Source organism: Cucurbita moschata, unplaced genomic scaffold (genome assembly GCF_002738365.1).
Source record: "Cucurbita moschata cultivar Rifu unplaced genomic scaffold, Cmos_1.0 Cmo_Scf00038, whole genome shotgun sequence".
Taxonomy (NCBI): domain Eukaryota; kingdom Viridiplantae; phylum Streptophyta; class Magnoliopsida; order Cucurbitales; family Cucurbitaceae; genus Cucurbita; species Cucurbita moschata.
Window position 1 is genome coordinate 519,852 of NW_019268554.1, and position 13,727 is coordinate 533,578.

At 35.2% G+C, this 13,727-nt stretch overlaps 2 protein-coding genes across 2 annotated transcripts; one reads left to right on the plus strand and one right to left on the minus strand.

Annotated features, from left to right (window-relative positions):
* The first annotated feature begins 1,827 nt into the window (after nucleotides 1-1,827).
* Nucleotides 1,828-3,167, plus strand: LOC111432462 (NAC domain-containing protein 92-like). Its single transcript, XM_023069360.1, has 3 exons — nucleotides 1,828-2,053; nucleotides 2,129-2,394; nucleotides 2,476-3,167. Exons 1-3 carry the CDS (start codon nucleotides 1,879-1,881, stop codon nucleotides 2,953-2,955), a joined length of 921 nt encoding a protein of 306 aa, XP_022925128.1. The 5' UTR covers nucleotides 1,828-1,878; the 3' UTR covers nucleotides 2,956-3,167.
* A 4,511-nt stretch (nucleotides 3,168-7,678) lies between these two features.
* On the minus strand, nucleotides 7,679-9,534 carry LOC111432478 (E3 ubiquitin-protein ligase PUB22-like). Its single transcript, XM_023069380.1, has 2 exons — nucleotides 9,037-9,534; nucleotides 7,679-8,572 (listed from the first exon to the last, which is right to left on the minus strand). The coding sequence occupies exons 1-2, from the start codon at nucleotides 9,497-9,499 to the stop codon at nucleotides 7,788-7,790; spliced, it is 1,248 nt and encodes a 415-aa protein (XP_022925148.1). The 5' UTR covers nucleotides 9,500-9,534; the 3' UTR covers nucleotides 7,679-7,787.
* Between the last annotated feature and the right edge of the window lie 4,193 nt (nucleotides 9,535-13,727).

Sequence of the window (13,727 nt, forward strand, 5' to 3'; positions counted from 1 at the left end):
TTTAATTTTTTTTTTTTTTTTTTTTTTTTTGAGTTTTTGAATTTTGACTTAAATTTTCAAAACTTTTAATTTCACAAAAAAAATAAAAATAAAAATAAAAATAAAAAATAATAATAATAACTACAGAACAATTTTTATATTTACAATTTTTTTTTAATATTTACCTACCAAAATGTTATTTATGACAAATTCTATAATAAAATAATAAATATATTAAAAATATTAATTATCCTTATTTTAACTATTTTGGCATAATTTAAATTAATTTAATAATTGTAATGTCATAATTTAAAATATGCAGCTTAATTAGACTGATAGATACCATATATTAAATCAATTAATCAGAAGATTAACATTAATTATTTTATTTGTGACAAAATCATTTGAAATTTAATCGGTTATATACCTATATTTATTTTATTTTATTTTATTATATAATTATTTTATTGTTATTTATTCTCGAATGAGTCTTGAATTATTTAAAAGATATTTTCAAATAATATATTTAAATTAAATTGTAAATCTTAAATGTCTAAAATAAATAAATAAATATTTTATGAAATAATATTAACTCGAATTAATCCGACCCAAATTAATTCTTAAAAAAATATTATTTGTTTATTTAATTATTATGTTCATTACACTTATATATCAAAATTACTATTAAATTTAACTTTCTAAATATTATTATTTTATTAACTATTAACTTCATGACAAACTAAACATTAATTAACTATTTTTATTTAATGGAATATGAATAAATAATTGTATTTATTATTTTATTTTTTTAAATCAATAATAATCGTGTATCAGTCACTCATATATCAATTACACGAGTTTATATTACTCGTATATATAGTACACGAGTTAGACTGGTACTCGTGATTGGGTGCACGTATTTTATGGTCCCCAACAAAACCCTAAAACTTTCCTTTCTTCCTTCATGTTGTCATCGACCTCTCATAGCTGCCCGTCTCTCCTTTTTTTATTGTATTCTTCCAATCCCAACACTTGTAACGTCCGAACAAATAAGACCTACATGAATGAACCGAGACCACATCTAAGTGAGAGTAGTATGAAGGATATAATGATTAAGAAATGGTTAAAAGAATTGAAAGTTACTATTTATACCAATCATAGAAATTCAAAAGTTTAGCGTGTTTAGCTTTGAGCATTACAATCTTGAGTGACTTCCCGGAAACTTTCCCAAAAAGCATGCCCGGCCTTCAAAATAGTTTACACTCCGAAAAGCAATTCAAGACAAGTAGGTAATGTAGTCATGTCACGGGAGATACAGAATTTTGACCATGGAGCCTTACAAATGGTATTAGAGTATGATCTCTCCCAGTAAGATTGTGATTTAGGAATGAACGAAGGCGGAAGCTAGTGGGCATGTGGTACCCAAGTAAAGGAGAGGTACACAAATAAACTGAGACCAAATCGAAAATTTCGATTTTTTCGAAAATTCAACCCGACCGAAATGGAAAAAAAATAAAAAATCTAACCCAACCCGACTTAACATTTATAACTCGGGTTGAGTAATCGAGGTGGGTTCAGTTATCCGGTCATAAAATTCACGCGGTAATAATTATAAATTTTGTTGGTAAGCTACAAGCTTTTTAACAAAAAAACCATGGAACACGATTTATGGCACGTGACGTATGACAGACTCACATACGAACATCCGACAACCCGGAGCAACCCAAACCAATTACCATGTATACGATTTTCTTATTTATTATTATTATTATTTTTTTATTTGGACATTATAATTCATGAAATTAACCCCACTGAACTTCTATATATATAACCCTCTTCTTTCATTCATGAATATACCTTCATTCAGCATCTCTCTCTTATTTCTCTCCGCCGTCTCTCATGGAAGAGCCACCACCTACCCCCGCCGTGGATTTGCCCCCCGGCTACCGCTTCCACCCCACCGACCTGGAGCTCATCGCTTTTTACCTGACAAAGAAGATCATCAACCCCGCCTTCTCCGCCGCCGCCATCGCCGAAGCTGACTTCAACAAATCCGAGCCTTGGGAACTGCCACGTGGGGATTTTTTTTTTCGTTTAAATTTCCCATTTAAAAAAATTAATTTAAAATTAATTATTTATAATTTTACAGAGATGGCCAAGATGGGGGAGAAAGAATGGTACTTTTTCAATCAAAGGGACCGGAAATATCCGACCGGAATGCGAACCAACCGGGCCACTCAGACCGGTTACTGGAAAGCCACTGGAAAAGACCGAGAGATTCTCAATGGACGAACCGTTCTGGTCGGAATGAAGAAAACCTTGGTTTTTTACAAAGGAAGAGCTCCCCATGGTGAAAAAACCAATTGGGTCATGCATGAGTTCCGTCTCGAACCCAGGCTCCCTGACCTTCCAAAAGTCAGTATCAGATTATTTATTTATTATTTTGGGTTCAATTTTTGAAATTTTAATTTTAATTTTTTTGAATTTAATTTCCAGGAGGATTGGGTTGTTTGTCGTGTTTTTCACAAGAACACTCCGGCACCGGCAAGAATTCCGACAACAATGTCTCAAATCCCCAACTTTTTCCCTATGATGAATCCAATGCCTGCTGATTTTCCGATCACCGTTGGGTTCGACATCGGTGAGCCGAAGTGGAAGCCGCCGGAACCATCTGAATATTACAACCCCATTGATACAACTGATCACCAGCTGCAGCTGCCTGTCGGGAAGCTTCCATTTCCGACGCCGAGCATCCCACCGATGATGATTCCGCCAATCAACACTTACCCGCTGCCGACTCTCGACACTGGATTCTTCCCCTTCGATCAGCTGGCGATCAATGAGCCGATGGGAATGCCGGTGGAAGCGCTGCCAGAGTGCAAAATGGAGGAAGAAGGTTCATGGTCGACAATGCCAAACATATCGACATCATTCGAGGCGGCGAGCATGGAGGATCTGGAGTTCTGGGAGAACTGAATAATAATAAAACCAGCTCACCATATGATGAGAGCAATGGTATAGTTCATGTAGCTGCTGTGGCTGCATGAACACTTAAAAAACTATGAGTTTAAGTTTATTGCTTTTCGTTGCGTGTGTTAATATGTTATGTTATGTTATCGTATGCTATGTGTGTGTATATAGCGTCTCTATCTCGTCCACCGTCTATAAAATTCTCTAGTTTTCTGTTAGAAGTTTTGTTTTGTTTTTGTTTTTTTCGTAAAATTATAAATTTTGATTAGACACGTTCACTCCATAGGGATAGAGCTCGAGGTTTAGTTCCTATTCTTGCCCTCGTCCCGTGTTTCAATTTTGATTCCCACAAAAATTTTCATGTTCTTTTCTCGAGATCACGTTGTCTATGGTTCAAAAATAATATAAAAAGGGGCAGATAAGGGATTAGGGTGAACCGAGGGTTGTGACGTTGTCATCCGTATATGAGTGTTTTACCTTTACCTTTACCTAAAAGATAAGACTAGTACGTGGTTCGAGTATTTTAAAAAATACTTACTTACTCAGCAAGTAACCCGACTATTGGAGTTAGAAAACGCAAACACATGCGATATGGTGGGATCTATCTTTATAAAAATATCATGGCATGACTTTAGGCAGCTTTCCCGTCCAGACAAGGTTGGATGTGTAGTATTTCTCTACACATTGTCCATGCACACGCACATAAGGCATGTGTATCTCCTAGGCCTGGCTCGTTGGCCTAACATTCATTAATAGGCTACCAGACACCACGAATGGAAAAGGGTCCGCATAACATGTGAACATATATGTCGTAAGTCTTAAGGTACGCGTCCATACTAATCATAACAAGTAAGTATCTTAATGCATAAGACACGTATAATGCATGAGGTTTTCATAGCTTAAAATCCTGATATTAGGTTAATTGTAATTACACGTTAAAAAAATATTAAAAATAATATAATTTAAGATATTTTAGTTTTTCAATACAACTTTATCCGTAAAACTCTCTCGGTAAGCAAAAATGAAATCCGACGCAGAAAAATCTGAAACGATTACCATATAAGTAATGTATCTTTTCCTTTCTTCAAGCAGAAAATAAGCCATACAAAACGGAAACGGAAGAACAATAAATACAAAATAAGAGCGTTACTGAAAGGATTCTGCTCACCCTCGTTTTTCATTGTATCTACCCGCTAATTCAATTCAAACACAAGAAAAGTCACGTTACGACAAATTTCTATTCCTTATTACCTTATATAAAAATATCAGGAGCGATTTGGGCATGAAAGAAAAGGAAAGTATATAACCCTTCACGTAACACTCGTTAAGAGGGAGATAAACGCTCTCTTAGCAAGACACTATCGAGAAAGTCGTGACAAAACGAGCAGAGATGTGGATGTAAAACAAAAAAACGCTCAACAACCAATATAAAGCCAAATCGAGCTGAACTGAAGTGAACAGAATCGGGAGTGCACGATTTCGTGAACCGAGAGTGCATGATATCGTGACCGGGAAAAATTAATTAAAGGTAAGTATTTGTTATTGAAAGAGAAGAATGGTTCATGTGAGAGTAAAGAGGAAATTCGAAGTTACCTTTTTTTACTCCTATTTCAAAACCCGCTAACCAATATCGCTTTTTATTATTGTTCGCTTACTGCTCGGGAACATAAATGTGACACCCGAGTAAAGAAGGGAGTAAATGAATGAACCGAAGACCATATCTGAACGTGAGCGATCATGAGAATAGGATAACTAAGAAAAGTTACTACCAATACTAACAAAGTGCACATTCCTTCTCGATGACTCAATTATAAGACCTTTAAAGTTAAACGTGCTTTATTTGGATCAATTATATGTTGGTGGCCTCTTGAAAATTTTTCGAGGATGTATGTTACACCCCTAATTTTCTTACCCTAAATTAGTGATGTTATTACGTTATTACGTGCATGCTTAGGGTAGCACGTGGCTTAATTATTTTAAGAAATACTCAGTAAGTCACTCCACTGTTGAGGTTAGTAATGTTATCGCACACGTAACATGATAGAGACCATAACATGACCTTATGCTCTTTCTCAACACACTACCCACATACGTGTACGTGGACCCACCAGGTGTGCTCGTATATGTACCTCTGGACCTAACTTGGTCTGGCACAATGCATTACACGTCACTAGACGCCTTAGAAAAGGAAAAACTTGCATGATATCATGACAAACATAAATATCGAAGGTATACGTTCGTACTAACAAACATAACAGGGAAATATCTCGATGCACATGACATACATACATACAGAGGTCCCATGATTCCGCGCCTCGTTGGAAATAAAATTCAGTAGTTTATTTAAATTTTGTGGAATGAGAGAACAAGAGACCGATAAGGTGGGAATAACTTATCAAGCATGGGTGGACATTCCCTTTCATTAGTCACCAAGCTCTTAGCTAAGTTGTTTAGGTTCGGGAACAAAATTACTTGAGTTGATATTTACGCTTTTCTTATATATATTCTTACATATAGAGATCGAAGAACAAAATTACTTGAGATATGCTCGGTTATGTATTAAAATAGTTCACCTACTTCAGATTTTTGTTCGGCTATAAGCATTAGAATGTATTAAGTAGACACTATAATAGAATCTAGTCACCTGGGCAGATCAGATTGGGTCGGATCTGTAGACCTAATTTGAGGGTCTTCCAAAAGAAAGATATCATACTGAAGTAGTATCTTACCGAAACTCTCTGACGCTTTGACTTAGTAGCTAGAACAACGTGATGTCGAGTTTAGCATAAATTAGTTTGGTACATGGGTTCCTATATTTATACGGTTTCTTTTTGATTTAGTTATTAATATCATAAAGTGATCAAGGGACGATGACGAGGGAGTTGCCACACATCTCGACATGGTTCCTAGGCTGGCTCGGTGGCTATGTTCTCCTTTGGGTAGTCGGTCGCGTGCCTTGACTCGACGAATCGAGCCTTCGAGGGTGCTTTTTTTTTTAGGATATGTGAGCCTAAAGGGCTTAGGTGGGCTCAAGCATATGGGCTCACAGGTGATCAGCCCATAACAAAATTCATTACAGTTTTTACTTTTTACATGACTTTTGTAATGTTTATATGTCCTAATTTCAACCAAATGCAACTTTAAAATTAAATAATTAAAAGTTCCACTAGAAAAACGATTGTGCTAACACTTGTTCTAATTTAGCGAACAAGTTAGTCGTGAGAAATTTAGACTTCGCAGATAACATCGACGTATACTCGAGCCTCGAGTCACGCTTGAGAAGAACGTTTTAGAAAACGTTTGAAAGAAAACATTGTTATAAGCTAAAAGCGATAGACAATGACTTTGATAGTATACAACTCGGGTAAGAAGAAGTGTCGATTAGTCATATCCCTTATTGTAGTACATTTTGAGACATTTTAGCTCTGGCGGATGTAGACATGATTTTAATGAATAGTCATACACCCTTGTGTTGACACAACTTGAAGTAGTAAAGGTCTATCTGAGATGAAAGCATGTAAAGACCTATTGAAAGGGGTGGATTGTGAGATCCCATATCGGTTGGGAAGAGAACAAAACATTCTTTATAAACGTGTGGAAAATCTTGAGGGGAAATCCGAAAGGAAAAGTCCAAAGAAGACAATATATGCTAGCGGTGGGCTTGGATCATTACAAATGGTATCAAAGCCAGACACAGGGCGATGTGTCAGCGAGACGGCTGAGCCCCAAAGGGGTGTGAACACGAGGCGATGTGCAAGCAAGGACACTAGATCCTGAAAAAGGGCGGATTGGGGGGTCTCACATCTGGAGAAGGGAACAAGTGTCAGCAAGGATGCTGAGCCCCAAAGAGGGGGTGGATTGTGAGATCTCACATTGGTTGGTGAGGAGAAAAAAAGCATTTCTTTAAAAGGCTGTGAAGACCTCTCCCTAGTATACGCGTTTTAAAAACCTTGAGGGGAAACCCGAAAGGGAAAGGCTAAAGAGGACAATATCTGCTACCAGTAGACTTGGCCCGTTGCAAATTGAGTGGTAACCAAATTTCATATAAGTTTTTGAATAAACGAAGGATCCATTCAACTCATCCTGGAGTTCTTCTACTACTGGAATAGGAAAACGCTCGAATTATCCCAATAGCTAACATTTCCTCTATCAATTTCCCAACTGCTAACACTCGGTAATTCTGCATTCTAACTCTTATTCTCCGTTATTATACTTTAAATCACCCATATAAACCTTTAACCAATATTTTTTCTTTCATTTTCATTGCCTTTCGTTGAACCAACTTTGAGAACAACAAATGAAAGGGAGGGTATTGAAACCTACTCGACCCCTAAGCTATGCTTAAAGTCGCATTAGTTCTATAAATTTGTTTTCTTAACACTATCCGTTGAGAATTGTCACGAAGAATTAGTTCATGAATCTCTTGAATTCTGAAGATTTAGTTCATAAATCTCTTGAATTCATGGATTCCAATTTCGCGTGGATGATATTCCTCACTTCCTCGGGGCAGTCCCGAAAAACCAAGAGGAATCGCGGATAAGATATTTGGAAGGAGGTCCTAGATTACAAAGTCCCGCAAGAAATAAATTGGTCTCCTTTAAGGAGAAACAGGTGCAAAAGCGGTCAGGAATGACTTTTGGTTTTATGTACTAGAATTAGTATTGATATGTCTATAGACGTTAGTATCCAATTACTTAAATTATACTATTCAACAAATTATTTACACAAAAAAAATATATACAAGTTTTTGTAACCTAAATCATCCAATTTCAATCAGCTCTAACTATATGCACTTTGAAAGAAATGAAGTTTTGGGAAAAAAAAAAAAAAAAAAAAACCTAAAATGGATAAGAAGGTCGCAAACTCGAAGGAAAACATGAAGAATTCCGCCATGTTCGACCATGAAGCTTTAGAATCTCTTTCGCCTTCTCTTTCGCTTTCGCTCCGGCGCCGACGACTTGAAGCAGAAAACAGAGCTTCACCACAACTCCGAGCCGCGCCATTTCCTGAACGACGGATTGGCTCGCCGAGAATCTCGCAATAGAGCACAAAATTCCGACGGCCTTCTCGCTTCCAAGCGACGAAACTCTGAGAATCTTCTTCGACACGACGGCGATCCCCGCCGCGTGGTTCAATAGCTCCGCTCTGCCGTCAGCACAGCCGCAGAGCAGATCAAGCGCCACGAGAATCATCTCGCACAAACGCTTCTCCGACGAATCGAGATCCAGGAGGAGATCGATCAGAACCGGAACCGCACCGGCTTGAACCGCATTTACTCTGTTTCTGAAACTCGAACAGAGTCCGATTAGCAATTTCAATGCCGATTTGGAGGCCTGTTTCGAGATCTGATCCTTAAGAATTTGGACGATTTCGACGAAGAATTCAAGATTTAGACTGCGAATCTGAATCTCATCGGCGACTTCGAACATCGATTGAAGAAGCATTGTGGCATACGCTCGGGAGCCATAAGTGCCGTTTTGTAAGAATTTTGTTAGGGTTGTGACGAAGATGCCGCCATTGTTGGCGAGAAGAAACTTGAGGCCGGATTCAGAGATTTGAAGTTTGTAAAGAATGCTTAAAGCCTCATCGCCCAAATTCGCTAACGGATCGTCAAACGCGAAATCTGTGTCAACAATATTTTAATTTAGTGGTCAATTAAGTAAACAGTTTTAATAAATTATCGCGAAATTATAAATTTATATTTTCTCGCATAAATAAATAAAAATTGAAACCCAATCAACTTAAATTTATTTATTAATTTTAAAAAAATACATTTTTATTTATAATATAATTATATACATATTTTTTTAAGGATTATTTTTTATTATTTATTTTCGAACGTTTAAAAGATAATTTTTTAAAATATATAGTTTGAAAATAAATAAATAAATATTTTATTTTTATTAAAAGAAACTTAAATAACAGACCCAACAAACAAATTAACCAAAAAAAAAATGTGTGGTTCGATTGGGTTCACTGTTATTTGAGTTTAAAAAAATTGACCATTCGAACAATTAAGTTGGGTCTAAAAAAATATTTTGATCCAACTCAACAACATCCCACTTAAAATTTATAATTTAGAAGTACCTGGAAAGCTCGACTCTATGGTAATGGAATTACACACGACTCCAACCAAGAACTCCACAGCTCCAGCAGCTTCCATGCAACGTTTATTCATCTCATTTGCCGATGCGATGGACTCGAGTCGTCGCAAACAATTCTGTTGAGAGAAAGGAGACAACTTCACGTCTGCAAGAATCTTGACAACTTGCTTCTTGTCGACTGGAGGCTTTGGTGTCGGAATCCTCTCCACCCTGTTGTTGACAGTGCACCAAGCTTGAATCAACCGGGAGAGAGTATTATTGGGGGTGATATCAAAGTCCGACAAGACCACCTGCGTGACCGGACACGTCGTATGTTTATCGGAAAACAGCCATCTCTCGATGTTCTCCCGATCGTAGGTTATGCCGGAGGCGACCGTGACGGGATCTTTCATAATTTGCAAAGAGATGGGACAAAGGAAGAAGGGAGGAGGATCAACTTCTGCCATGGGAGAGAAACAAAAGATTGATGAGAGAGAAAGAGAGAGAATGATTTGGAAGTTTGTAGAGAAAGAAGGAATGGTTCTTATTTAGATTCTTGCCATATTGGGTTGACCATTCAAAGTGGTAAAAAGTCAACTTCGTTAGTTTTGGATATGAAAGAATGGTATTGCGGCTCCAAGTTATCTACATGGTCAAAAGCCTACATTTTGGTCAAAATAGCACGAATGCACGTGAGAATCACGTGATGCATATTACCTAATCATTTCTCGTCCATGAGAATCACGGTTTAATTCGATACAAAGCGAAGAACCTTACCCGGGCTTGGTATGCCGCGAATCCTCTTGAAAGAGAGGGGTGCCTTCGGGAACGCAGACACAAGTGGTGCATGACTGTCGTTAGCTCGTGTCATAAGGTGTTGGGTTAAGTCCTGAGCGCAACCCTCGTGTTTAGTTGCCAACCGTTGAAGTCGGAACCCTGAGCAGACTGCCGGTGCTAAGCCGGAGAAAGGCGAGGACGACGTCAAGTCATCATGCCCCTTATGGCCTGGACAAAGGGTCGTGATCCCGCGAAAGTAAGCTAACTCCAAAAACCCGTCCTCAGTTCAGATTGTATGCTGCAACTCACCTGCATGAAGCCGGAATCGCTAGTAATCGCCCGTCAGCTATAGGACAATGAATTTGTTCCCGGGATCAAAATAATATTATCTTGACTACGACAACAATCGTACTTAATAATTTGTTCAGCTAAAATACATGCAATTAAATTAATCAAGACATGATATCGTTGATCTAAAAGTCAAAGGTTTAAATCTTTACTTATTCATCTCGTTAAATTAAACAAAATCAGTAATTAACGTGTAAACGTTGAAGTTTGAATTGTATGAAATAGTTGATATCGTGACGGTATTAAAGAAAATAAAATAAAGAAATTTATAAAAATATTCGAATTATTTTTTTGTTGTTAATATTACATTTCATTAAGGGAAGATTGGTTAGTAATGTGTTGACTAATAACATTTGACTAGGTTTTATAATGTCTTTATAATAATAATATTGGACTAGGTTTTATGTTGACTTTATTTAAATTGATATCTATTATTATTATTATTTATCAATAGGTTTTATGTTGACTTTATTGAAATTTTTATTTATTTTATTTTATTATTGTTATTATTTATTATGTTAATCTATTCCCCTTCTTTTCCCTTTAATTTCAATAAAAAATTACCAAAAAAAAAATGGTTTCCATCTATTTTCCGCTGAATTTTGGCACGTTTTTTGAATGGGACAATACCGGTGGTAAATGGCGGCGGAAAAACAGCTGACGTAATTTAGCTGCCTTATTTAACTTGCTCTCTAAATAAATAAATAAATTCATTATTTATTTTTTATTTTTTTAATTCGACGAAGAAATCAAAACCAAGTATTTCAACTTTCTTTTTTTTGTAAATTTATTTATTTATTTTTGTAGGAATCGGGAGAATTTATGAGATTGATCTAAAGTTTTCTCTATATTTATTTTAAAATAATATGAAATTCAAATAATTTTTTTTAATACATAATTAAAAATATAAAACATCGTAATATATTTAATAATATTTTATAAAAAAAAAAATATAATATAATCTTGAACATAATAAGAATGTCCAGACAAGATTTGAACGAGGATTGAGAATATAATCCTTGTTTAATAAGAATGGTCTATCTTTTTGTTTTAGAGGTGAAATTAGATAGAAAGATTATAAGAAAAATTAAAAATTAAATTAATAGTAAAAACAAAATTCGAATGTCCGAAATTTTAAAATAAGATTGATTTTATTGTTCGAGATATTAATTGGATTTGATTGGAATAAATTCGCAAAGAGAATGAGAAAGACGATGTAGGACAATTTCATGTCATTAGTCGACCCTATGGTCGGCATCTTAAGGGGGCTTGCGTTCATGGTATCCCGGTTTAAGCTGGTCTGAATCATCTTTAAACTAGTTCGTACAGAGAACGGGAAAAGTCTTAATAGGTTCTCATATAAAATACCTAGGGATATATACAAGGATCACGAACAAGTAATAATTTAAAAGATTTATAGTGGTGTATATCTGATATACTATTGATATGACCACTTTATAATTGTTACAAATGATTTGATCCAAATCGTTCGTGCGGATACATGTAAGTGGGAAAGCCTATGTAATGAGTTTGTATAAGACCATACTAAAAAAAAGTTTTATAATCTCTCTTCATAAATTTTATTAATTAAATTAATATTTTATAGAATGATGATATGTGACTCGACATTTTATAAATCCATGCTTGCGAGGGTTTGACTTTTGTTTTACTCGTGAAAATTATTTTTGTAGCTAATTCAGTATGTCTATTATTTTGAGGAGTTGACTAAATAATCAGCTGAAAATACACTCGCACAAGATAAAATTTGAGATTCCACATCGATTGGAGAGGGGAACGAAACATTCTTTATAAAGGTGTGGAAACCTCTCTCTAGAAGACACATTTTAAAACCGTGAGGTTGACAATATTACGTAATGAGCCAAAACGAACAATATCTGCTAGTAGTGAGTTTTGACTGTTACAAATGGTATTAGAGCAAAACACTAGACGATGTGCTGGCGAGGACGCTAGCCCCCATGGGAGATGGATGGTGAGATCCCATATCAGCTGAAGAGTAAAATGAACCATAAGGTTGACGGCGATACGTAACGGGCCAAAGCGGACAATATCTACTAACGATAGGCTTGGGCTTGAGCTGTTACAATATATTTCTTCCTTTACATTATAGTTGACCTAATCTAGCAATACGTAACGGGTCAAAACGGACAATATCTGCTAACAGCGGGCTTCGGTTGTTATAGTATATTTATAAAAATAACGAACTTACAATTCTTGAATTTTACTCAAAATTACCACAAGAACTCTGAATCGAAAGATCATCGAAGAAAAACTAACATACTCGAACGTGATAAAAACTAATATGAATTGAGAAAATCGTTGAATCGAACCGAGCTTGAACTAACATAAAAGTGATTAGAAAAAGAAAAAAAAAAGTTAAATGTTTATAATGTAGTAATTAAACAATAAAGCTTCATTTAAAAAAATGACTAGAAAACTTTAATGCATGGTCTAGGCTAGGGATGATTATTAGTGATTAATAACATCATTTTCTAATGTCATTAATTTCATTTATTAGGTTTATATTATGATATCATTTATTACATTTATTATGCTATTTTATCATTAAATCACGTGAAAAGTAATGTTATGATCAATTTGAGCATAACTCAACTAGTTGAGATATATGTCCATTTAAAGATCTTAAAAGTCGATAGTTCAATTTTTCACTCTAAACAAAAAGTACAGATATATACTCTCGACCAAAAGGTCAAATGTGTTTATGAAGCTCGATGTTGTCAAAGAAGAGAAAATCGACCTGACAAGAAGAGTTTCAGGTCAATTTGAGCCAAGTCAACATCAACTCGAGGAATGCTTAAGTGAGGTTCATTCCTTTCATCCAACTGACTTGGATGTCATTTAGTTGTGTTTTGTTGATGGATAAGCAAGCTTGAAGGGACGTGGAACAGACTTATTGGAAGATCGAGCAAATTATGTTGTGTAACAAGCAAGAAACAAATAAAGTTGTAGAGCATAACGGTCCAAATATCTGCCTCAAATTGAGTCAAGCCAGGCTAAGGTAGGTCAACTATATGCACACGTTACCCAATTTTGTAATAGAAATAATAGACTTTCACAATGATATGATATTATCCACTTTGAATATAAGCTCTCGGCTTAAACCATAAACGTTGAATTAGGTTAGGCTTAAACCAAAGTAAGACGAAAAAGATATATGGAGTTTGGGTTCTCCTTGAGGCTGATTGTGAGCGTGTTAAGATCACGACTCCACACAGTTGAAAAAATACGATTGTGACTCTTAATTGAACATTTGAAAATAAAAAAAAACATATATTTTACGAACTAACATTTTACTTTTATTAAATGGAAAATTTGATTTAAGAACAGTTAAAAAAAAAGTCCTAACATGATATAACTAACTTACTAATATCCCTATTTATTACACATAAAAAGAAAAATCTAAATATTTATCCGATTTTGTAATAAAATAAAAATTATCAATATAAAAGAAGAAAATAAAAAATAAAGTAAAATAATAATATATATATATTAGGGTGTAAAATAAACCCAAAAAAAAAAAAAAAAAAAAAA